Genomic DNA, 23,730 nt, shown 5'->3' on the forward strand with positions numbered 1-23,730 from the left:
ATACAGTGGAACCCCGATTATCGGAACTAATCAGTTGAAACACGAGTTCTCTAGAGCACTTCACTACAGTGCTTGGCTAAATTTTGACTATCTTGTGTACGGAAAGCTGCTTTACATTGAACTGTTTGAGGAACTTTTTTGGATAATTCAGACATGTTCGGATAACAGGAACCAAATGATGAATTGAACAGGCAAATAAGCTCCGAATCATATCATGTTTAGTATCATTTTAATGAAAAAAATGTCGTCAGTCTTTTGATAAAATAAGAAGAGTATCCCCCGTGACAGTGCTTAAGGTTCAATTTTTCACAAGTATCGTGCAAATCTGTTTCACGTCTATGAAAATGTTTGGCATTTTCGAGGACTGAAGTCGTGAAGAGTTTCCCAGGTGTTTTCTATCGGTGAAGCTCCTTCCAGGCGCGATCGTCATTTTAAAATCGATTTTCCATCGACCAAGAGGATCCTGGTCCCCGGTGTTTCAAGGTTCCAGCGAATCGGGCGAAGAGGAGGCATAAAACAATAAACTGGAAGCCTGGTAATTGCCTGTTCGCGGACCAGGCCAAGTCGTATAAAGGATTACCACTGGGGCCCCGAAACTCCCACGATCTTCCAAAGACGAAACAGTTACAGCCTAGTCACCAGGGACACGAAATTTCAGCCTTTCCATGCAAATACATACCTGGGCCGGTGCACGGGTCCGGTCGGCCTCCGACTCAGCACCGTTTTCTTTTTCCCTTCCCAATAAAACGTCGAACGCGGCGCTGCGCCGTGCCGCGCCGGTGCCCTATCGCGGGCCCCTCGTGTGTCAGCCACGCGCGCCTCCATAGCGGTCAGGCCCCCATAATAGATGCACGAGGCACGGCTCGTTTTCTTTTCTTTCCACCTTCCTTTCTTTCCTCGTTCTGTCCTCTCTTCTTTCGACCAAAGGATCTGCCCCCACTGCACGATCTAGCCCCCCCCCCCCTTTGTCCCCCTCCCCTCTCGTCCCTTTTAGGTCCGTTCCATCACCGTTTTCCTTCGTACAGCATTATGGGCCCAGGAATATCCACCGACACGACGACACGACGAAGGAATATAAGGCGAAAAGGGTGAAGCGAAACGCGAATCGCAGAAACGTGGGAACCGTCGCCAGGTGATCCCTTGCGCCACGATAGAGGCAGGGCCAGGCACGAACTTTTGCGAGCCAAGGAACAGGGCCCACTCTCCGGAAAAGGAGGGGGCACAGAATGGGGTGGCCACTGCGTCTAGCCTCCAAAGGGGTAGACGCAACTGCCTTGAGGTCCAGCTACCCTACGCTGCTCCCTGGGGGGTTGGATAAGGTTTTTTTTTCAACCCTAGCTACAGGTATGAAGTGTGCAACGGGTTGTTACTCTTCTGGAATCGATGGGTTTGGTTTTCTTGGGATAATCGGTGTATTAACGCCTGGATAATGAACTTCTGCCTTTTTGTGTTTGGAGGAAGATGAGTTTGCCCGAGACTTATGATGATGTTTAAGTGTCTGTTGTTGATGAGATTTGGGTAATTGGATGCTTCATGTTTGTTTTTATTTGTTCTTTCCGTTGGAATAATTTTCTAGCTTTTTTACTAGCTTGCACCCACCCTTGATTTGTTCAGTTAGACCACTTGAAGTGTCTTTGAATGTTTACTGTTTGTGGGAGTGTCAAAGATGAAATTTTAATCTGTTTATGAATATTGTCAACTCCGGGCTATTCGTTAGCATTTTCTATAAAGATTATTTTTGTTTACTTATTTCGACAAAAATGAATAGATTCGTTCGTTTATCAATTGCATTATTAAAAAGCTCAGAGACCGTTTCAATGGTTATATAAATGAAATACTAGCGTCTATGGAGACAAATCGAGATTTCAGTCGTTATATAATTCATATTGTAATATTAGTTATATTGTTTCAGCCGTTATATTAGTGGGAAAAATTGGTGTGGACTTTTTGGTGTTGAAGAGAATAAACATGGATCAATAAAAATTGATAAGTTGTTTAGCGTTGAATGGAAGAAATATATTGTATTGGAGGACAATATGCTGTATCCAGCAAATTAATTTTTTAGAATTTTTGACTCTTGTGGATTCAGGATGTTTGACTACAGTTGAAATTATAGTTACCTGGCCGATCCATTGTAATCGTCTGCCTCGCGTGTGTCCAGCACACGACCCGATTCCCAGCGGCACGACCCACTGACCCAATTCGAGTGAATGAGGCACTTTCGATTTACGATCGGGATTTCGTGGAGCATTGTTCGTGAAATCTTCAAGTTACCGTCGAACGGATCAATCGACATATGGGGTATAGGCTGTCTGTCAAATTCACCGTTCACGCCCGCTACTTTCTAGCGGACAGCATTGTACTCATTTACATTCACAAAGCCTCTGTAAACAAAAATTTCCCAAGAACGTACATTTGGCCACTTCCATAAATTATTTCACAACTTGGAATTTCATTTCAGAACGAAAAAATTCATCTCGCAGTCTAAAAGAACTTTGCGACAAAGATAAAGCATGCACGTTATTAACCCTTGGCACTCGAATGGCGACTGTAAGGCACCACTAAAAATTGCTGTATCATTATTTAAAATATTTTTTACGTTATTAAATTTTTTTGTATTTAATAAATCACTGAACACTTCAGTATTGTACGAGCAAATTGCACCATTTTTGTATGTATAACATGAAAAAATATATATAGAAGGAAAATATTCTAGATCGGAAGAAATGTTTCGTTTTGGAGTTAAAATAGCTTCGAGTGCAAAGGGTTAATGTTTGCCAGTAAAAGTGTGTTCTGGTATTTTATAGATTTTTGATCATCGCAAAATTGTAAAGAACAGCAATTTTAAGAAATTTCTTATTCGTTTACTTTAGTTATTACCGCGAGTTTCACGAGCAAATGGAAGCAAATTCAAAGCACATAAGAGCACAACTTTTTATTAGAAGGAAATTCATGGGAATCGCGCCCCACTCGTGCAGACAAATACCCGGCTGTAATAAATGACGCCGTCTGTCGCGCGGGCGAGACATTTTTTCATTGAACTCCCACGGAAACGAGTTACATTTTCCTGTATTCCACAATTCAGCCGTTTCCCCGCGACGACGATCCAGATGTCGTCTAAAAACGACCCCACGCATGTATTTTTTTCCGATGGGGCTCCTGGCTACTGAATATAGAAGCGCCATTAAAAATGAAGCAATTAAAACACTATTTCTGTAAAGACCAGACCTCCTAAATAAACTTCGGGGCAGCTGTGTACAACGCGATTTCTTGGCGATCATAGAAATTGTAACAACGACTAGTTTATTTGGTTTATGAAAGAATTACAGAATACTTAACAGTAAAATTTTCATTAGGTTTGTCAATGGCTAATTTACTAATTTAAACACGGTAGCTCTGTAGGTGAAGGTAGAGACACCTTGGACTCTATGGCGCACGTTTATGAGGAACATTGCCAAATATTAACCAGGTAGAATATGTCTGAGTTAGGCATTGCAATAAACATTGAGTTTGATAAAACAGAATGACTCTTTTATTTCCATGGCTCCCGAAACTGCTCTAAGATTAAAACCCAACACTAAATGGTATTAAACATCATCTAAGAGAAGTTAAGGGATGAAATTTTTTTTTGTTTGAATCGATAGGAAATTTCCTCAGAAATACGATAAAAAAGTTAGAAAGTGATCAAAGATGTTCTAGAACGGTATTTTCAAAATAAAGTGAACGGTTGAAAATCTGTTTTTTTTTCAAAACTTCGCCATTTTTGCAATTTTGCAAATTTTAATAAAAGAAGAATGTCATGTTGTGCGTATTTGCATAAACTAACGATTCCATTTTGATTTCTTTGTTTCAGATCATTTTTGTGCACTGTACGCTGCACGGCGCATTTCCAGCATGCCATTTTCAAGCCGCCATTGCACCATTAACATTAACGATTATAATTTATAAAAACTATTTTTGTTTACATTATAACGTTAATAAATGGTTTCTCAACTTTTAAATGAATCTATGCATTATATTAAAAAAAAAAAAAAATTCATGAAAAACAGGCCATTTACACAAGGTTCCTCCCTTAAATACTCGAACGCGTTAATTCGTTTAGGCGAGATTGTGATCCAGGCAAGAGCGAATCGTGTGAAATGAAATTAATTTCGGACACCTGGCGGGACCAAGGCCGAGGGAATCGATTAGGAGGTTCCCCCGTGAGACGAGGAGAAGGTCCGGTCTTCTTGCTGGGCGGAAGCAAAGATTTCAAGATTCGGGGATAGCGTTTCCTTCTTGTTGGATCCCATGGCGAGCGCGAGGGCGGCTGCAGGTGTATCCGAAGATCGAGCCGCAAAGCAGAGGGTGGGCGTTCCAAATTTAGACTCGCCTCTTGATCTTCCTCAAGAGGTTTGTGGTCAAGCTAACTACTCGAGCCCACTCTCAGTCTCCCGGGGTTAATGAGGAGGTCGCGACATCTGACCGAACGCCTTCCGTTATGACAGCTAGCTCGAATATTTATGGGAAATCGTGGGCCATGGGAATCGGACATGGAGCGGTCGATGAGAATTTTCATGGACGACCCACGCGGCCGCGTTTCGTCAAAGCTTCCTCTCTTTTTCGCCCCAATTTTGACTTCACTGTAATCTTTCAAAATTTTCTTGCCATTTAGAATCATGCTTCACTAATCCGCCATCCTGAGGTTAAATCTATTAGTCTTTTCGTTGTTCCTAAGGTAACGCATCTAGTCACAAGGAATCGACTAAGTAAATCTAATCGTAAATGTCAATTTTGATCCAGTCCCGGACAAAATGATAGCACATAGCAAATAAGGTTGACCTGGATAGCTTTCTGAGCAAGCAGAAGAAATATACAAATGCTTAAGGCGAAATGATAGCACACCTGTGCTTTGTGCTGATATTGCCAAGCTGTTGCCAAGCAGTTAATAGCAAGTGTCAAGTTTTAAAGTTAAACGTCGACATGGGCCGCGGAAAAAAATTAAGTCAAACTGAAATTGCAACGATTATTGAATTAAAAAGTCAAAATGTTACTGTTTCCGAAATTTCAAAGACTGTTAAAAGAAGTCGCAAGGTAGTATATAATTTATTAAGAGATCCTGCAAATTATGAAAGGAAAAAAGTCGTAGGAGACCGCCAATATTATGAGAACAGGATAAAAGGGCTTTTATTCGCATTGCTTCGAACTCAACATTGACGTCACATGAAATTGCTCAAAAAGCAGGCATCACTGGAAACATCCGAAGTGTTCGTCGTGTTCTTCAGACGTGTAAGTTTATTCAAAGATTGAAAATGAAGCAAAAACCTCCGTTAACAAAACGTCATAAGGAGCAGCGATTAACATTTGCAAAAGAACGTATTCACTGGAAGAAGAAATGGGGACGTATTTTATTTACGGACGAAAAGAAGTTCAATATGGACGGCCCAGATGGATTTTCATTCCATTACCACGCTTAAGAAAAGAAAGAATTGTGAAAAAACGAAGACAAATGGGTGGGGGTGGTGTGATGATCTCGGTCGGAATTGGATACTTTCTTGAAGTAATACGAACAAATACAAGTTTCTTGAAGGAAAAATGAATAGTCAGAAATATAAAAATCTAATCTCGCAACAAATTAATGAACACGCACAACGAATTACCAAAGGAAAATTTATTTTTCAACATGACAATGCTGCCATTCCACGAGCTAAAGTCGTAAAACAATTTTTTCAATGAGAAAATGTATCAGTTATGCCATGATCCGCACGCTTCCCGCACCTGAATATTGTTGAAAATGTTTGGGGAGAACTCACACGAGTTGTATATAAGAATGGAAAACAGTACGATAATATTCAACAATTAAAAGAAGCTATCAAGGTAAAATGGGGTTATTTGTCACAAGATACGATTAAAAAGCAATATAAATCCTTACCAAATCGGATGCTCGAAGTAGTAGAACATAAAGGCGGATACACCCATTATTAATTTGCTGTTAATTATTATGTAACTTTCTTTTTTGTGAAAATATATGTATAAATTTTGTTAGTGTGCTATCATTTCGCCCTCACCATTTGTATATTTCGTCTGCTTGCTCAGAAAGCTGGCGAGGTTAACCTTATTTACAAAGAGGTTTCGTCTCTGTGCGTCATGACAATTATGATATTCTGTGTTACATACAAAAATTCTGAATGATCTTCGAGATATTAAAGATAGCACGCGTGTGCTATAATTTTGTCCCGGACTGTAGTTCTGTGCCTGCCAGAGAGGCAAAATTTTGCAATTCATGGTTCATTTCATGAAAACCAGAACGAGGAGCAAGTTCAATTTGTCAATTAGAAAATTCCTTGTGACGAGCGTAGACCAACTGAAATTTTCTCAAAATCTTTTTTTCTTAATTGCTGAACGAAATAGGGTCGTTTGTTCCAATTTAAAAGAAAATTATTCTGTTTTAAAGGCCGTCCAAATAACTGCACTATAAACTAAAACATTGGATTTGGATGTTTTGGTCGAGAAATGGGAACAGTATACTCAGGTATAACGAGCATTAACGGTGAATCGCGATTGCCGGAAGAGGGGCGATAAGTTAAAAACAAAATTCAAGGCCACGGTCTGTTTTATTGTGAAAGCCAGCCTCTACCCTCGACGGAACTTCCGAGTCCAGAGTTTGCAGATGCAGGAGAGCAAGAAGGGGCCCCGGGGCTCTTACTTCGGCCCTCTTGTAACTCGGGGAGTCCTCCATGGCTACGCAATAATATACCAGTCCCAGGGACAAAGCCGCAGTTTAACGTAGCACATTATGCATTTACTGATGGTAGGTACCCGAAATAAAACCATTTAGTACCTAGTTTTAGTGGGGGGAGGGGAGGGCTATCTTTTTTTCCGGAATGCAACGGACTCGACGGATGAAATACAAAAATTCTTCCTGGCGTACTTCAAACGTCTCGGAAAATCACAAAACCAAGCGAAGTCCACTGAGAAATCAGATAAACGTAAAATTTGAATACAAAACTTTAACTTTAAACTGTGCTGAATTCATCGAGAACCAGCTGTCTGTCTGACATTGCTTGCGACGTTAAGGGGTTGGTTTTAGGCGAATAAGTGTACACTGTTTGAGCAACGAGTTTGTGTAATATACTTGATAAATTTGAAAACCATCGAGATTTTTGAAAAAATATATGTGAAAATTCCTTTTTCTGACACATTCTCCCTTAAAATGATTCAAAATTATTATATAATATTATACCGGGCTACAACGCAACCGTCTCTTAAGCCTGAATTGCAAAGTTAATCTAATTTACAGATTGGTACAAATCCAGATGCACTCCCGTGGCTTTAGGGGGTGGAAAACGCAAATTTTTACCGTTCAAGGATCCAAAGGAATGTGCTCGACGTCCGGTCAGTCAAACATAAACATCCATTTCGATAGCGATCGGTCGAGGGTCGAAATTTGCAAACCTCCGTATTTTCCCCTGCGCCCTTAATCTTTGATCGATCATCTGAAGGGCGATCCAAGAGGGACATGAAAGAACGTGAAACAAGAGCGGCGAACTCGTTCGTTCCCCACGGGAATTTCAGGTCTTTATGCGACCGGTGATCCGATCGTGGCTCTGGGATCTTGATTTCTCAATCGCGGAGGCCCGACTCTAGATCAGCGTGGATCGTGCATCTGGCACGCATGCGCGAGCATAATGCAAGTAGCATGTATACGGGGGCCTCGTGTGTCGACGCGGAAGTCCCGTGGACCACGGGGGCACAGCTGGTCGCGAGAACCGATTTATCGCGGAACTATCGCGAGACACATTGTGACGCAATGACGCGTCGCACGATCGTTCACGGTAATCACAACGGGCTGAGAGATTGAGAGTCTTGAGATACTCGACACGAGGCACCGGCGACTAATTAAACGAAAATTTGATTCGACCCCTTCGCCTGCGACACTCCGAAAAGCATTCCAATATTAAATTCCTGATCTTTAACAAATCAAGCTGTTATAATTTTGTAACAAAAAATCGTAGGACGATGAATCTGCGCTCATTCGAAAGCTTGAAGCCCCTACTTTTACAGCTCGTTGATCATTTTTTCCTAAAATATTTGCGCATGATATAGCAGTTTGAAAACTGAAGCTAGTTCCTTTTAGACAATGGTAAAAATTGAAGTCATTCATGAAAAACGTTTCTTAACATTTATATAAGAAAACTATCTTAAAAAAAAAAAATAGGAAAAAATACCTCTCCGTCTTTCTTTATATTTTCTATTTCTTAAATTTTTCTTAATATTTTCAGAAACGTTCGAGTTGGCATTATCTTTGAGTGAAAACGACGCCACGATGGATCGAAATGGCAAATGACGGGCTTGTCCAGGGGGAAAAAAAATGAGTTTCCATTCATTCGCAAAGATGTTTTCGTACTTGTCCCGGAATCGTGGTGGATAGCCTGGCTAGACGGTGAAATAAATCAACCGGTCAAAGGGACCGTTTACGTAGCATAACGTAGAAAACGGCCTTTGTGACGGCTACGGTCAGGCTCCGGAAAGTAAAAGTTTTCCGGTGCAATAATCGCGGGTCATAAAGGTTTATCTGTTTATTGCGGCCGCCATTACTTCTTGAAATGGGCTGAGTGATTTCGTCAACGAAACAAATTTCCGCCATTTACTGTCTCGCATCTACATGCTTCCCGTTCGTGAAACGCTCTTCGATTGCCGTAAGACGTTTCGGTCTCTCAGTTTTTATATTATTCGGCGTGTTTCTTGACAAGGTGTTATTGCTCCTAAGAATGCCACGCGACATGTATAACATCATCGACAGATGTCAATAATTGCTCACTCCCGTCGCAAACCCAAATAACATTAGACAACAATCGTTACAATTTCAACAATCGCTCCGTGTTACTAATCACTTCCGATAGTTGCATCCAGTCTCTTTAGCTACGCCATATTGTAAAGCGTCGGTTTGTATTAATTATTCTTGTTTAAAATGTTTGGATCGAATTATGTAGGTGAGACACTATTGTATAATTGAATAGACTCTTTGTCTAGTAGAAAAGCAGAATAAAATGTTAATCGCGTACAATTTTTACAAAAATGTTTTGATTTCATCAAGGTCGGTGCTAATTTCATGTTTTCCATCTGCTTAAGAAGATCGGTAAAAATTAAAGCAAAGCAGTTCGTCCTTGCTAATATAGGTACAATTCTTAACACCGAGAATTGTATTTTATAATTCTTCGTGTGACAGGCAGACTGAATAAACAATCTCTACCTCTCCGAGACGTGTTCAATGGAAAACAAGAAGAGCATTAATGCATTAAAAGCGAACGACAAGCGTCTTCGGTGAAACAAAATTGAGCACACAGAACAGAATGTAATAAACATTCCTCGGAGAGGCTGCATCGTTTACACGTTATTGATTTTGGTAAACTAGAAAACAAAACCGAAAGTAAAGGGACAGAGATGTTTCGAGATTCATGATTCAGCGTTGCCGTGTCCCTTCTTTCAGAAATGTAGAAACCGCTTCTATCGATTTTGGTAGACTAGAAAGGCGCCGATGGTCGCTGACAGAGGAATAGAAACAGTTCGACGAAGGCCGAGCGCGATCGTAAAACAACGTTGCAAAAAGTCCGGGGTAGTTGCAATTCCAGGCGCAATTCGATATCGCGTTTTCCCATGGCGTCGCCTCTATAAAACAGCGTGCACGCCGCGCGAAAGAAAGAGTTCATTGATGAGACCGTACGGGTCGAGAACAGTGCGGCGCGGCCCGAGTAAACAGTATTTAACGTTTCAGAAGAATTCCCACACAGTGTGCACCCCTCTCGCCTCACCCCTCCCCCCACTTCTTCTTCCCTCTCTAGCACTCGTATGCATCCGATGCATCGTTGCGCGCGCCAGCCACACTTATGACGCACGTATACACACGTCCGGCACACGGCCCTTCTCTGTCGTCGTTTGCCTTTGCCGATGCTGCTCTGTTGGGATTTCATCGTAGCAATCGGACCGACAAGATCGTCTTTGCGGTACTCGAACTTTTTACGCCACGAGGATCGCGAGGATCGTTTCTCTCTTTTTTCTTCCAGTGTTTAACGATTTACTTGCTCGTTGGCGCACATGGGCCAGCGGTGACAGATCGTGATTGCGTTGGGGAGATTTATGGGGAATTTTTTTGGACCGCTGATCGCGAAGGCGAAAGATGAACTTTTGATTCTGTGGATGAGATTCAATTTTTACTTTTTGGAGAGAAATTTGAATTGTTGCGCCAGTCACGCCGGTGAATGAAATTGAATTTATTTTGTATTTTATATGATCCGAAAGGATTTTGTAATCTCAATTTCACAGTCCGGAGAATGAAATTAGATTTTTGTTTCTTGGAGCATCATTGAAGCGCCGAAGGCGGGGCGAAAGTTTTATTCTTGCGTTTATGGTGACAGCGGAGGAAATGAAATTTCTATTTATTGGACCAGCTTTGGGGCAAAATTTTAATTGTTGCGCCAGTGGCGCCGGTGAATGAAATTGAATTTATTTTGTATTTTATATGATTCGAAAGGATTTTGTAATCTTTATTTCACAGTCCGGAGAATGAAATTAGATTTTTGTTTCTTGGAGCATCATTGAAGCGCCGAAGGCGGGGCGAAAGTTTTATTCTTGCGTTTATGGTGACAGCGGAGGAAATGAAATTTCTATTCGTTGGACCAGCTTTGGGGCAAAATTTGAATTGTTGCGCCAGTGGCGCCGGTGAATGAAATTTACTTTATTTTGTATTTTAGATAATTCGAAAGGATTTTGTGGTTTTTACAGTCCAGGTACAACGCCATAGAAATATTTGTCTCTTGTCCGAATTAATTCATCGTTTGTCCTCACTATGGCTTTTCTCGAACAGAACCAGCCTTTAGAAATTCTTCGATTTTTTAAAAAAACTCGAATTAAGTCCTTCCCCGAAACGATGATCTAATTGTTCAGCCTCTTTATTAAATAGCTGGCACAAAACCAGCTTTATGCTCTCGGCGCGCTAAGAAAGAAGGCGTAGTAAAACTGCGAAAGGAGTACGAAAGAGGAGACTCAAATTTCGAGGAGACTATGTCGCCTTGTCCCGAGGACGGCGTGAATTCCCACACATCAACAGGTCTCAGGAGGACCTCCCACCCCATGGGTACTCCATAGCCCCACTCCAGGTTCTCGATACACCCCACTCCGAACCGCGGCGAGTGCATCGGCATGCGGTCTTCGAAATCGAAAACGTCAAACAGTTACCCTCGACACCCCAAGCGGGACGACGCCGGCCTTCGGTGATCATCCCCAAACCCCAGTGCTACAAAAGTCTTCGACGGAATCGTACCAGTACACAACCGTAGCTCCTCAATGTCGCGTGGGATTGTTTGTGTATTCAGTTTTGTTCACGTGTCGACGATCACAAGGGACTTAAGAGACAGTTTTCTGTGTTAATATCGTTGCGAAAATTGCTAAAAGTGTTCGACCCGGTGCTTCAATGGTGGATTACTATAATTACAAGATGTCGGGCAGCGAGGATGAGCCGGACGCTCACACGCAGTCGGGAATGACCAAGGCTGAGCTGCGAAGGGTAAAATTCGTTTCTCCACCCTCTTGCGAATCCTTTTGAAACAGCTTTCTGTTGCGTTGATGTTTGTCATTGTTTATTTGCGACTACTCGTTGTCCTGAGTTCTTAGAAAGGATCAAGGCAGCGCTAGACTTGAATGAAAATTAATAAATTGATAGCTTTAGAGGATCTACGAATGATGATTATGGATCTTTAGACATGAATGAAAAGTATAACATTTTTGAGACTCTTTTGTGTGGTCGAAGTCGTTGAGATTTAACAGTTTGAATGCCAACCTAGTGCCTCAAAAATTCAACGAAATCAGAGTGGTACATTGAATGAAACCAAAATTGAATTGCTAAGATTTGCGATGCTAAAAACACTCTGCCAACCTTGTTGCATTTAACAGATAACTGCTACACTCGATAGATTAACGCGAAACTTCATTTATAAATCTAGATTGTTGATACCACCTCATTTCTGTCGCATTTTTCATTCGTTGAATGTATTCCAAAATAAAATAGGATTTTACCTCTTGGTTTTTTCAATATAAATTTTACGATATAATCGGCACTGGCCATATAATTTGTTGAGTAAGTTATCAAGTTATCTGTGCGAATATAAGTACTCGATTAACGAAGAAAATATTTAAGTATAAATATTCAAACATGCAAAAAACGATCCTCATCTACTCGCAATCAGTATACTTGTTTCTTATAGACAGAAAAAGTTCTCTGATACAAGAGACCATACAATTACTGCAATTGTCACCAGTAACAAATAAATATTATGAATATTGTCACAGAAAATATAAGTCTCGAAAGGACCGCTAAAACTTAGCAATTCATCTCGGTTCACTTCATGTTCTCTAAAGATCCTAATCTGATCTGAACCACTGACAAACCGTAAACAAATTAAAATATCCGAGTCAACAACCGATATCAGCTGCCGCAACATCACCCAACAGTCGCATTAACAGAACATGAACGCAATACAGTACAGCAAGGTCCGCAATTATCCACGAATCCCCTTCTTACATTCTCCAGCTCGCACGCTTATCGCTTCGAAAGCGGTCCCACGTGCTATCGCGTGCAAGCAATTGTGATTCTCGATCCGATAACGAGGCGATAGATCCCAAGAGGGATTCCATGGCGGCGTGTATCGATCGTTGAAGTTCCTAATTTGCTAATTGCAGAGCAACAAGCCGATCATGGAGAAGCGTCGTCGAGCGCGGATCAATCAGTGCCTGGACGAGCTGAAGGGCCTAATCCTGGAGGCGATGAAAAAAGACGTGAGTAGCCGATCCTGGGGATTTATCCCGGGGGGAAGGGAGGGGGATCGACGAGCCTGTTATCTCCGCATACAGGGTGGCCGGTGTCTCGATGACAGTGATTTCGCTGCGATCGATCGTTCGATCGATAGTTGTCGGCCGTAGATGGAGCGGGGTCTAGCGCGCGCGCGCCGCTGTTTTAATCTGTTAATCGCGTGACACGGTGAAACGACCGACGGAATTCTCCTGACGAGGAACAACGACATCAGCAAAGCTCCCCGGGGCCGATAGCACGAGACCGCATGATCACAGACCTCGCGTGGAATCCGCGTTGTCGCCGGCGCCCGAAACGTGCCGCCGCGAACGTGACCGATCTCAAAGACTTATCTGGTGACGTTATCCCCCCGGTTCACGGAGATAACGTGGAAATATGCGACTGCCTTTCCATCCAGACCTACCGGCGAATATTTTCGTCACGCAACTGTCGTCGGTAATCTCGCGATCGAGATTTTCGCGGGCGCGCGATCGATCACGAGGACCGACGATACGGACGCGTGCGAGACGGGCGCCAGCCGATCTCGTAATTTTAGGGGTTTGTCGCGATTTTTGAGGATGTAAATCCTTTGAGGATCGAGAGATAGATGTGTTCCTTTTGAAAGAGGCTAGTAGGAAAGGATAAAATAATGTTGAGAAGGTCATTTGATATGTTATGTGACATTTGGCTTTTCGTAATTAATGTAAGAGGATTCACCGGGTTCTTCTAATTTTTTTTTTTAGAAGGACAAGGTTCTTCTCACCGTTCAAAAAATTGGATTGAAAGTTTGATGAATGAAATTGAAATTTTCATAGAAAATTAAACGATTTTGTAACGTAAAGTACCAGCTAGAATGGCCAATGTGAAACGGCCTCCAGTGAAATGATATTTAATCTTATAACAAAAAGAAAGCTACCAGTAGACTGTGGATTTTTGTGCAAAATAAAAATTGTCTGCATTAATTGTAAGTTACCGGAGGTGTATCGACATGTACTTCTTTTGTTAATAATTGTTAGTTCGTCTGAAACGATGCAATAGCAGTCGTAAATTCCGTGAACATTTTCACTGTTGTGCATTTGATCTATTCATTTTCTCATAAATGCGTAAGATCCGCGGTCTAGTTAGCCGGAGAACCTAGAAATATTTCAGAGCCAGAAAGAAATGATGGCTCGCGTTTCTTATAGGGAGAATAAAAATGGCACTTCTGGTTTTCGTTACTCGTACTTCCTAGCTATTTCCATCTTATTGAGCTAGGGTCTAGTTTCTGGCCACCCGATATAATGTTAGCCGGCAATAGGCAGCGTATTGTCGATAATTGGCAATTTTGTATCGTCGAAATTCTATCGGTTCGAAAAAGCGATCGAGTGGAATGTATTCCGGGCACACTGGTTCGCCACTCGGTTCGGGGACTGAAGTGCCATTGTCGGGACTCCGGCGGAGGTTACGTGTTGGCAGAGGGCTTCCACCATCCGTTCCCACGGCAAGGCATCTAAAACACTAAAACAAAACCCCGTCCACCTCCTGCTACCGGAGTCCCAATTCTACAGTCGAAAACAAATCATGTCACACACGGGAGAGGACGGCGCGTCGGCGGCGCGCTCGAAAAAAGGAGACGGCATGATCAAACAGCTCTAGCCAACATCCGCACCCGGAGCTCATCCTATCAGTTTAATTAAAAGATCGACTCTTGACCTTTATACCGAGAGCACCGAAACAATCTGTCGCGGTTACTGCGCATGCCTTATCTGACCATTTGTGACTTTAACCAATTCGCACTGTTATCGCTCCCTACGCGCGAGCTATTATAAAAGAATCCGAACCAATTTCGCTGCTGCAGAAAATTAACGTCTTAAATTTTTAGCTGGCATCGTTCGACGTTCGTGAACATTAATTCGTTTCGTTCTGTACGATCTTGTTTGAAAATGTTGCGAGACATAAATTGCAAAATTATGGGAAATTGGAGACAAAAATCACTTCTGGCAATTAATCTTTCTGTCATGTTGATCACATATGATTTCTTATGATCACAGAAAAGTATACGTGCCTATAAAATTAATGATAAATAATTTAGTCCAGCTTCGGAACACGTAATAACATAACTTGTTATAAGAATTTCCATGACGTTTAAGCATGATTGAATCCTCCTTTGAATCGAGGTAACATATGAATTTTTATATAAATGTTTTCTTCGTGTGTGGCAATTCTTCAAATTTGCTTTTATTGTTAATGAAAAAATTTTCTACATCAAATGTATGAATGATAACTAAACAATGATTAAGCAGATACCTTGTGACGTTTCATCCTTTCTACATTTTTGTAAGTGTTTGAACTGATAGGGGACTTAAAAATACACTTTTTGAAAGAAATTTTCAGCAGCATCCGCGAGATTTTCCCGCAGCACCGTAGGATAGAGGACTCCGGTCTCCAGTAACATGATCCATCGAGATTGATTTCTCAGACAGGAATATAACGAGAGCTAGCTGCTCTCACCGTTCTCTTCTCCTCGTCCAGATGACTTCCGCTACCTGCTCGCTCGAGTGTCCGTCCCGTTCGCCCATACGAAACGCCCCCCGCGTTCGTGGGAACCTCGAAATAATTATTACGAAGAGAGAGAGAGAGAGAGAGAGAGAGAGAGGGAGAGAGAGAGAGAGAAAAAGGAGAATCTCATCTCGGGTTACAGACTCTCTTTGTTGACCGTATCATCTTTAAGGATCCGAGCCATTGCGAGGACCATGGTGATCGGCAAAAAATCGGGGGATGTCCGACGCCTTCGCCTTTTCGTTTTGATCCTTCAGCAGGTGTCGATCCTTCAAATCTTGAGTGTCGTATTCGCGTCACGGGAAATTCATTTTCCGCATCGGTTCTCCTCTTTCTCAAGCCTGCTTCGTGTTCTCAGGCTCTCAGGATCTTCCCCATAAGGCTAATCGTCTTTTACGAATTATCATTATCGTTTTCAACCCCCGTTCGTCCCGTATATTTTCAATTTAATTTTTCTCATGGTATCAAAGAATACATTAGACTGGGGATTTTATGAATTTATGATTAATGTGACTAAGTAGAAATTTAGAGAATTCTGTTGTATTGTTTTCTACAAGTTAGGATTATTGAGAAAAGAAACGAATGTCTAATGTAGCTCCTGTACCTTGTAATCAATACGATTCATAAATTCATGAATTACTTTTCTGTAAACACATAAATTCCTTCCTGGAAAATAAAGAAGATTAATACAAAATGAGACGAAATTAAGACTGTACACGTTCTTCCTAAAAAAAAAAAATAAAAAAATAGAATGATCTGCGGAACATACTGCCCTTTCAGAAGCAGTGGAAAATGTATCAAATTGACAAGGAGGGATGGAAGATGATTAATCAATTTTTCCAAGTCTTCCTTTCGCAATATTAAAAATTAAGATCACTCCTTTGAACGTTTCATTGAATCGTTGTCATAACTAAAATGAATTTTCACTCTGGACAATAGCTGTTAGCCGAACAAACATCAGCGAGGACCTGTTAGCGATTTTTAAGCCAGTCCATCTTTTTCGGGAGCACGTTTCGAGACGAATAATGGGATAGAAGCTCCCTCAATAGGCTGTGTAACCGATCCCTTCTTTGACTCCCACGCTTATTTCGAAGGTGACCGCTAGTTTACCATAAAAATGCGAGCACCATCCTGATCCATGGGCCGAGAGGACCGTGTCGTAGAAAGGACACAATAGAATCTCGAGCTCATAGAACTGCATCGGTATTGAGTTATTGATCCCTAAAAGGCTAGTGGGAATCCGAAGAATACTGAAAGGGCTAGCTGGCGTTCTGGCCCGAAAAAATGTTTCCAGGATACCTCTCGAAGATCTAACGGGTTCCCACGATGGGACTCCCGTTTGCCGATCTTGTAACACCGCCCTTTAGCAGACAGGAACATGTTGCACCTTTAGCTATCACCGGTTTTTAGTAATTTCTTGCACGTTCGTCAACGACCATTTGCATAGAGGGATTAATAAAAACAGAGGCAGATTACCGGTAGAATGTAATCGCGGTAGCTTCGGGGGGATTACGAAATTGCTCGCACTAGCTACCGAAGTTAGCACTCTGTTATTAAGGTAACAGGTCGTATCGAGGCAATTACGTGGGCGTTACCTAGGCGTCACAGATTTCTTGGACACAGACTCGAGATCCCCACAGACATTGCATATTATTATAGGCTTTTCTGTCTAGGCCCCAGGGAGGGCTCTAAGAACCCTCGTACCATGTCGGTGCAGAGTCGCCGGATCCAGATTCGTTCCCCTCACTCCAATTTCCCCTTCTACCGTGCTATTCTCCACGCTCCCGCCACGACCCGGTCACGTGACGCGTTTTGTCTCTGTCGTGCATACTCTAGTACTGGCAGAGAGAGGGTAACTTTTTCCCCTCAATTCATGCTCCCTCCCCTCATCTGACGACACTGTTTCGGTGTCGCGCCCAATGCACCGACACTTCACGAATTTAGATGTATCAGCAAGAGTTCAATGTTCTGCATACTTAATTTTTGCTACGGGCGCTTAATATGATTTGGAGGCTACAAATTGACAGTGAATTCTCGATATATGTCAACAGCACCGGTCTTGCCAGCGTCGTGTATCGTCCAGGAGACATACCTCAGCCGTGTTATGTTTACACTTTCGGCGTTCGAGATCTCTCGAGCTTCACGGCCCCTCACGGGATATAGCCCGCAGTAGTGGGGATAATTCCGCGACGTTTGTCATCCAGGCCTTAGCGACATATATAGAGAAATCAGTGTATATGGCGCGTGAATTTGAACGGTGGAAATAGTGTTTGTGAAGTATGTATTACAAAGATGCTGTTCAAAATCTTCTGTTATATAATTTCGACAATGTGCTTATTTCAGGCGATAATCTCGTATTTGAATTTCTTGCTCGGAACCTGGGTGAAGGAACCCAAACGTAAGCCGCGTAGCGTCGAGTATTTACAAGTCGCGCCATAATTGTCTCGTGGGCCATCTCGTTTCCGATATTACATATTTCAAATCCGTTTCTTTTCCTCTGTCGCCCTCGCGCGCTAACGAAGGTTCGGTGCTGTCATGTCCTTGCAATTTTAAAATTCCCACTCCACATTGCCCACAACAGTATAACTAGGCTTGCGTTACTCGTCTGTCTGTCTTTGGTGACTTTCTTTACTTTTGTGGGCATCGCAATCGTAATTTTTCTTCTCGTACATTATCATCCTATCTAATTCTTGTCAACCATTCCCGTCGTTCATTTAATCCCTGGTACCTTCTTGTATATATTGTTTAGTTATAATATATTTGTTTCTATCATCTGTTCTTCATTTACTACTCCATACCTTCCATACCGATTAAAAATCGGTAATGAATTCGATTGCGAACCGAGTCACGATTCGACTCGAACCCGGCTCGAATATTCGAGCTTGCCTACAGGGCTAATCGATTCTGAACCCCGAGGGTAGATTACTGGTCGCTGAACAGGCTGGGAACGATGTTTCCCTCTTCTGGAACGGTTCTGGTTCACCGTCAGTGGATAAAGCAGTTCTCCATAGTGCGACTGCTGCTCCAACAGCGGCGGATGTTATCGATCATAGGATAGTTGCAACTTTTACCCTAGAACACATTGCGTTTTCGTTCTAAGAAATGTCTAGTAAAATTTATTTCGTTTCTTTCGCGTGATATAAATTAAGTAGAAAAATTTTTGGAAAAAATGGAAGTTAATCAACGGGTTCATCTCTGTTACAGCCGACGAGGCATTCCAAGCTCGAGAAGGCCGATATCCTCGAGATGACGGTGAAGCATTTGCAGGCGGTGCAGCGTCAGCAATTGAGCACGGCGGTCGCTACCGATCCGGCGGTGTTAACGAAATTCCGCACCGGATTTTCTGAATGTGCTACCGAAGTATCGCGGTACGTCAGCCACCTCGAGAACGTCGACCTGGTTGTCAAGCAACGACTGGTATCACATTTGAACAATTGCGTCAGTAATCTCCAGCAAATGGCGCCCTTCTACAGCCACTACGTGCCCTACATGCCGGAACGCCTCTATCCGGAGGTGAAGGTCGGTTTCCAGAGCGATTTCCAGAATGGCGACGAGAACAATAACGGAAGTGCCAGGATACAGATACCGAACGGCGTTCAGTTGATACCTAGCAGACTGCCGACCGGCGAGTTAGCTCTTCTGGTGCCGCAATCGGCCACCATCTCGGCGAACTTTCCCTTCTTTCCACCGGCTCCAGAATCTTCCACGATCGGCCAGTCGTCGGCTTTCACCGCCGTTCATAGGCCGCAGAGTCCCCTGCTGAGTCCATCCACGTCCACGTCCAGCTTCGGCGAGGATCATCAGTCGATGACTGAACACTACCCCCAGACGCACTCTCCCAATCATCAGCCGCGATTCAAGATCCCTGAGCAGAGTCCAGCCTCCTCGAAGAGCTTCTCCTCGTCTCCGGAGACGCAGAAGCCGCAAATCAGCTCCACAAGTGACAGCAAGTCCCCCGTCTTCATGGAGCCCAAGCTGGATGGTAGCTATCTAAGAAAGGATGCAGCGGACTCGTCGGACATATTGAATGGCAGTGGGATCGTAAAAAATGTAAGACAACCGCTGTCAGTGATTACTGATAAGACCTACAATCGGTCCAGTTCGCTGGAACCCAGGAGGGAAGCCTTGAAGAGGCACCATTCCGACGGACTTCTAGTAATCTCCGATAAAAGACCTAGGTACCAAGAATCGATCAGCTCCACGGTTCCCATGGATTCTTCTAATGGCGCGCCAAAATCCGGGGAAGATCAACTAGACCCCGTGGAGGATTTGTCGGGGAAAGCGACTTGCTCGACTAATAGAAATTCTAATCCTAATCCTCTCAAATTTGCTGCGGTGGCTGGTCCTTCGGGCGCGAACGCCGATATGTGGAGACCATGGTGATTCCGAGATTGTCTTCACGGTTTCGTTCGCTCGAATGTACCGGGAAATAATCTAGATTAATTAGTACAAACAATTATGATAGATACGTTTGACTGTGAGAAAGTATCCTAAGATGATGGCGTATGGAGTAACATAGTGCCTGCGTTAGGTTAAGCGTATGTCCAGAGCAGACGAGCGAGTTTTTTTATGTGGGCATTTTAGTATGTTGAGTGGTTAAACTATGCGAGATTATTTTTCTTTTAATCGCCAGTGCGTTAGGTAAATAATTAATTTTAATTTGCAGTTAGGTATGTAGAGTATGTGACTCGCTGTCTGCGTCGAACTCAAGACTTGATATATTTATTATTATAGTTAGGCATTTTATATGTGTACGCGTTTAGTTAATTAAGCTGTACGGTTCACAAGTTATCTACCGGATTGTTGATTGGCTTTTCAATGACTGCTGTCATAAGAAGTTTAAACATTTTCTTTTAACCCTTTGTAGACGTAGATTTTTCTAAATGTTAAGGATATTTTCAATGGAGGATTAGATTATGTCATTCAAAGTCTTAGCTACTAGAAAAACGTACAAGTTTTACTGATATTTTGTTACTAAATCTTCATACGTTCCTCAGAGTTATACTGCACACTTTAAATTAATAAATTGTGGTTTATTCCCCAGTTCAGTTTATTGTGGAAATTTCTCAGTATAAAGAAAAACATGTTGTAACACAACCATAACGAAATAAATGATTTTATAGTATCTGGAAACAGAAAAGTAAACTTTGACTCTGACGAATATAACGAGAGTTAAATAATCAGCTCTTCACGTAAACATTTTCTACAACGTTCAATAATAGTGTACTTTATGCAATACTTGTATATTTTTATGCGTCAAATGTAAATCAATTTACAATCATTAGACTGCGGATTTTATGCATTTTTTGGTAAAAATGAGTAGGTGAAACATTAAACAGGAGAAGCATCAGAAGAATTTAATATTACTGGAATTATTTAGAACCTATTAAAGGTGTTAAGAGGAGAAATCAATTTCTATGTAAAACTCCTTTGTTTTGCAGATATCGGCAGTTTAATTGTCACACAAGAAAGTAAAATCCTATAGCAATTTCATAATTTGTTAACGAGAATATTGAGAAAATTTTAAGAAAAAATTATACATAAGGGTTAAAATGTTTAATTTCTAAGTTTAGAAGCTAGATATATAAACCTGATGTTACTAATATGGCGTCATTCGTCCTGAAAGATTAAATAATACTCCTATTAGAAATTATTAGGTTTAGTGACTTGTTTATTAACAAATCCGAATCAGTGAATCATGTAGTCCTTAAAATTATTGTGCCAAATCGTTATCAACACATTACTTACCGGAAGACTTATCTTCAATGAGTATATGAAAAAATGAACCTAAAAATCTTAAAAACTAATCACAAAAACAACGTTCGTAAGGGTGGCTTGTTGGTTCACGACAAAAGTTACTCTTGCCGTTCATTCATCTTTTAAAAGATACAAAGCTGTTAACCAAAAAGATTAAAAATCTATTAGATAAACGCCGCTAAGTGATGTGTGGAGACATCTTTATCTGCGAGCCACAGACTTTTTCTAAAACTATTAAATCCGGTAGATAACGTGTTAAGAATCAATGGACGCAGGATTAGATGTTAATTACGAACTCTGTAATCCTAATATCCGAAGACTTGCAAGCTTTAACGACCGTGTTGAGCGGTATGTGAATAACTTTGTAAATAAACGAGAACCTTATTTATAATTTGTACCGGTAGCCATAAGAGTTTGCGTGGTGTTTTGTCAATCAAACGGCGATCGGCTTTCCGATCGCGCCCCTTCCCGTCTAAGATAAAGTAAGTCCTGTTTGTGATAATGTTCAAGAATAAAGAAGTCGAAGTGAAACGTGTCCGGCGACTGTTAGATTAATTTTCATTTGATCTCACAGGATGATCTCGGCAAAAAATTCCGGCCGGACAAAAAACACCGTGAAAGAAAAAGCGATGGCGGTGTGTGCGGTGGTGTCTATCGATATGTCCCGTGGCCTCGTAAAGGACTCAGCAATTTCCCCGGGTGGAAAAAGCCGTCCGGGGGCGGCTTTATCCTTTTAAGAAGCGTTAAACGCGCTCCGATTCATAAACTGGAACTTATTCTTTCCCTTTTTGCCCGATAAAGGAGTAAAAAGGCGCGGCGAATGAGAATTTCAACCACCTGTTACACCACAAAACCACCCCCTTTCTCATCGGCTGAATGCTTAAACTGATTTATCGACAGACACCGGTGAAATTCGCCCCGGTGTGCCCTTAGCGTTGTTCGAGAGCAGAGCACATTTCTTCCGGGCGAAGTCGCCGAAATTCTTAATTTCGATGATGATTTATCGGCGAAAAAAGACCGTCGAGAAGGATTCTCGAGGCGTGCTGCACGGTTGCGACGCACCAGCGCGTCGCGTCGGCTCTGCAACTCGAATGTACCTCGCTGCTATTATATCCGGAAGACTTTTTTTTTCTCTCGCGTTCGATTCGCTCGGGAAACGTGGCCATTTTTAAAAAAAAAAGGTCGCCGGATTTTTTCGCGAGTGATAGTTCGCTCGTGTCGCGCGAGATGGCGGCACTATTGTATCGCGAAGCGTAGCCAGAATTTCCTTAGAAAATTGCAAACGCTTTTCCGAATCGGTTCTCGAATAAGCTGAACGAGTTTCTTGAGAGCGAATCGTTGACTTTTATGCGATTAGAATTTTGCGTTTGGCTTTTTCTTTTCGGGCGGATCGCGAGGCAAAAATTGAGAATAATCGGGCGGGTAAATGCACGGTAAAAATAACGGGATAATTACTCTTGGCAGAAGTTTTGAAAAGTACCGTCGATATGTTACGGGAATATTCCGCGCGGAAATATCTTCGTGTTTAGCCGGTAACAACTAACAATAATAAAAGAACTGTCTGAATAGCTTTTTCCATTAAAAAAGTTACGATTACACGGATTTTTTTTAATGGTGCCATATTTTCTCATTCTGCCGGACACCGCAAAGTGCATCAAAGCAAATTCAGTCCACGCGCGCGCCATGTTTTTTTTTTATTTAGATGGGATCAATAAACTGTTCCGATTTTGGGGGCTCACCTTTTATGCATTCAGAGTAGGAGCCCATTTATTGTATATACGGGCAGCAGGCGGTGTCTAACGGGCTGATTTGTGGGACACATTTACACGTTCGCCATTTTTGAGAATTACAGTCTAATGGCGAAAAATGAAAACCTGAATGCACTTACACAAATTTTAATTACGGAACGTTTATACGGTTATACATCCGCACCCACTATTCAATTTGTACGACGAAGTTTTTGTGGTTTTTTTGTTTTTTTTTTACCGAGATCTCCATTTTTTATTAGTCTTGTATGCAACACATCTGTTTTTGGCATGAGCCATTCATGGCAATTATTACGTGTACTCGTTGTCCGTATTAAAAAATTCTGTAAAAATTTACACGTTCATTTATCCCGGTTACGCGAGTTGAAAAATTCGGCTGCGTGGTTTAATGAAATAATAGTTTTTTGTGTTGCTGCTTAATCGTAGTGTTCTACAGGCAGTACAATTAATATAGCCATTTTTTTATTGAATATTTCTTATGAAAAAAGACCACTCTTTTGTTATAAAAGAAAAATAGTGGTATTCTGTTGCGTAAAACTATGTTTTGACAATTTTTTAATGTGGGAACAAAGTCAACATTCTGAATGTATGTTGTACATCGCACAATTATTATTTAGAAAAATTCTTTTATATCATTTTTCCATTAGTGTATTCCATTGAAACAAAAACTTCAGATTTTGTTCAGTTTCAAACATAAAATCAATATCAATCTGCATTGTTGCTGAAAATAGAGCTTCATTATTTGTTTTTTCAGCTACGTACAATTAAAGGACTATTTATTATTTCTTTTTGTAAACAACTAGAGTGTACTTTCAACCCATGATAGGAGATACAAGTTTTTAGTCT

The 23,730-nt window shown here is 41.7% G+C and overlaps 1 protein-coding gene across 2 annotated transcripts; it reads left to right on the forward strand.

Annotated features, from left to right (window-relative positions):
• The first annotated feature begins 6,567 nt into the window (after positions 1-6,567).
• On the forward strand, positions 6,568-20,053 carry Dpn (bHLH protein deadpan). Of its 2 annotated transcripts, none has more exons than XM_076792807.1 (3): positions 6,568-6,790; positions 12,715-12,810; positions 18,566-20,053. In XM_076792807.1, exons 1-3 carry the CDS (start codon positions 6,776-6,778, stop codon positions 19,742-19,744), a joined length of 1,290 nt encoding a protein of 429 aa, XP_076648922.1. In that variant the 5' UTR covers positions 6,568-6,775; the 3' UTR covers positions 19,745-20,053. The 2 variants fall into 2 exon arrangements, with proteins under 2 accessions (XP_076648922.1, XP_076648838.1); XM_076792723.1 differs by lacking the exon at positions 6,568-6,790 and adding an exon at positions 11,170-11,542.
• The last annotated feature ends 3,677 nt before the right edge of the window (positions 20,054-23,730 follow it).

This window comes from Halictus rubicundus, chromosome 1 (genome assembly GCF_050948215.1).
Source record: "Halictus rubicundus isolate RS-2024b chromosome 1, iyHalRubi1_principal, whole genome shotgun sequence".
Lineage (NCBI taxonomy): Eukaryota > Metazoa > Arthropoda > Insecta > Hymenoptera > Halictidae > Halictus > Halictus rubicundus.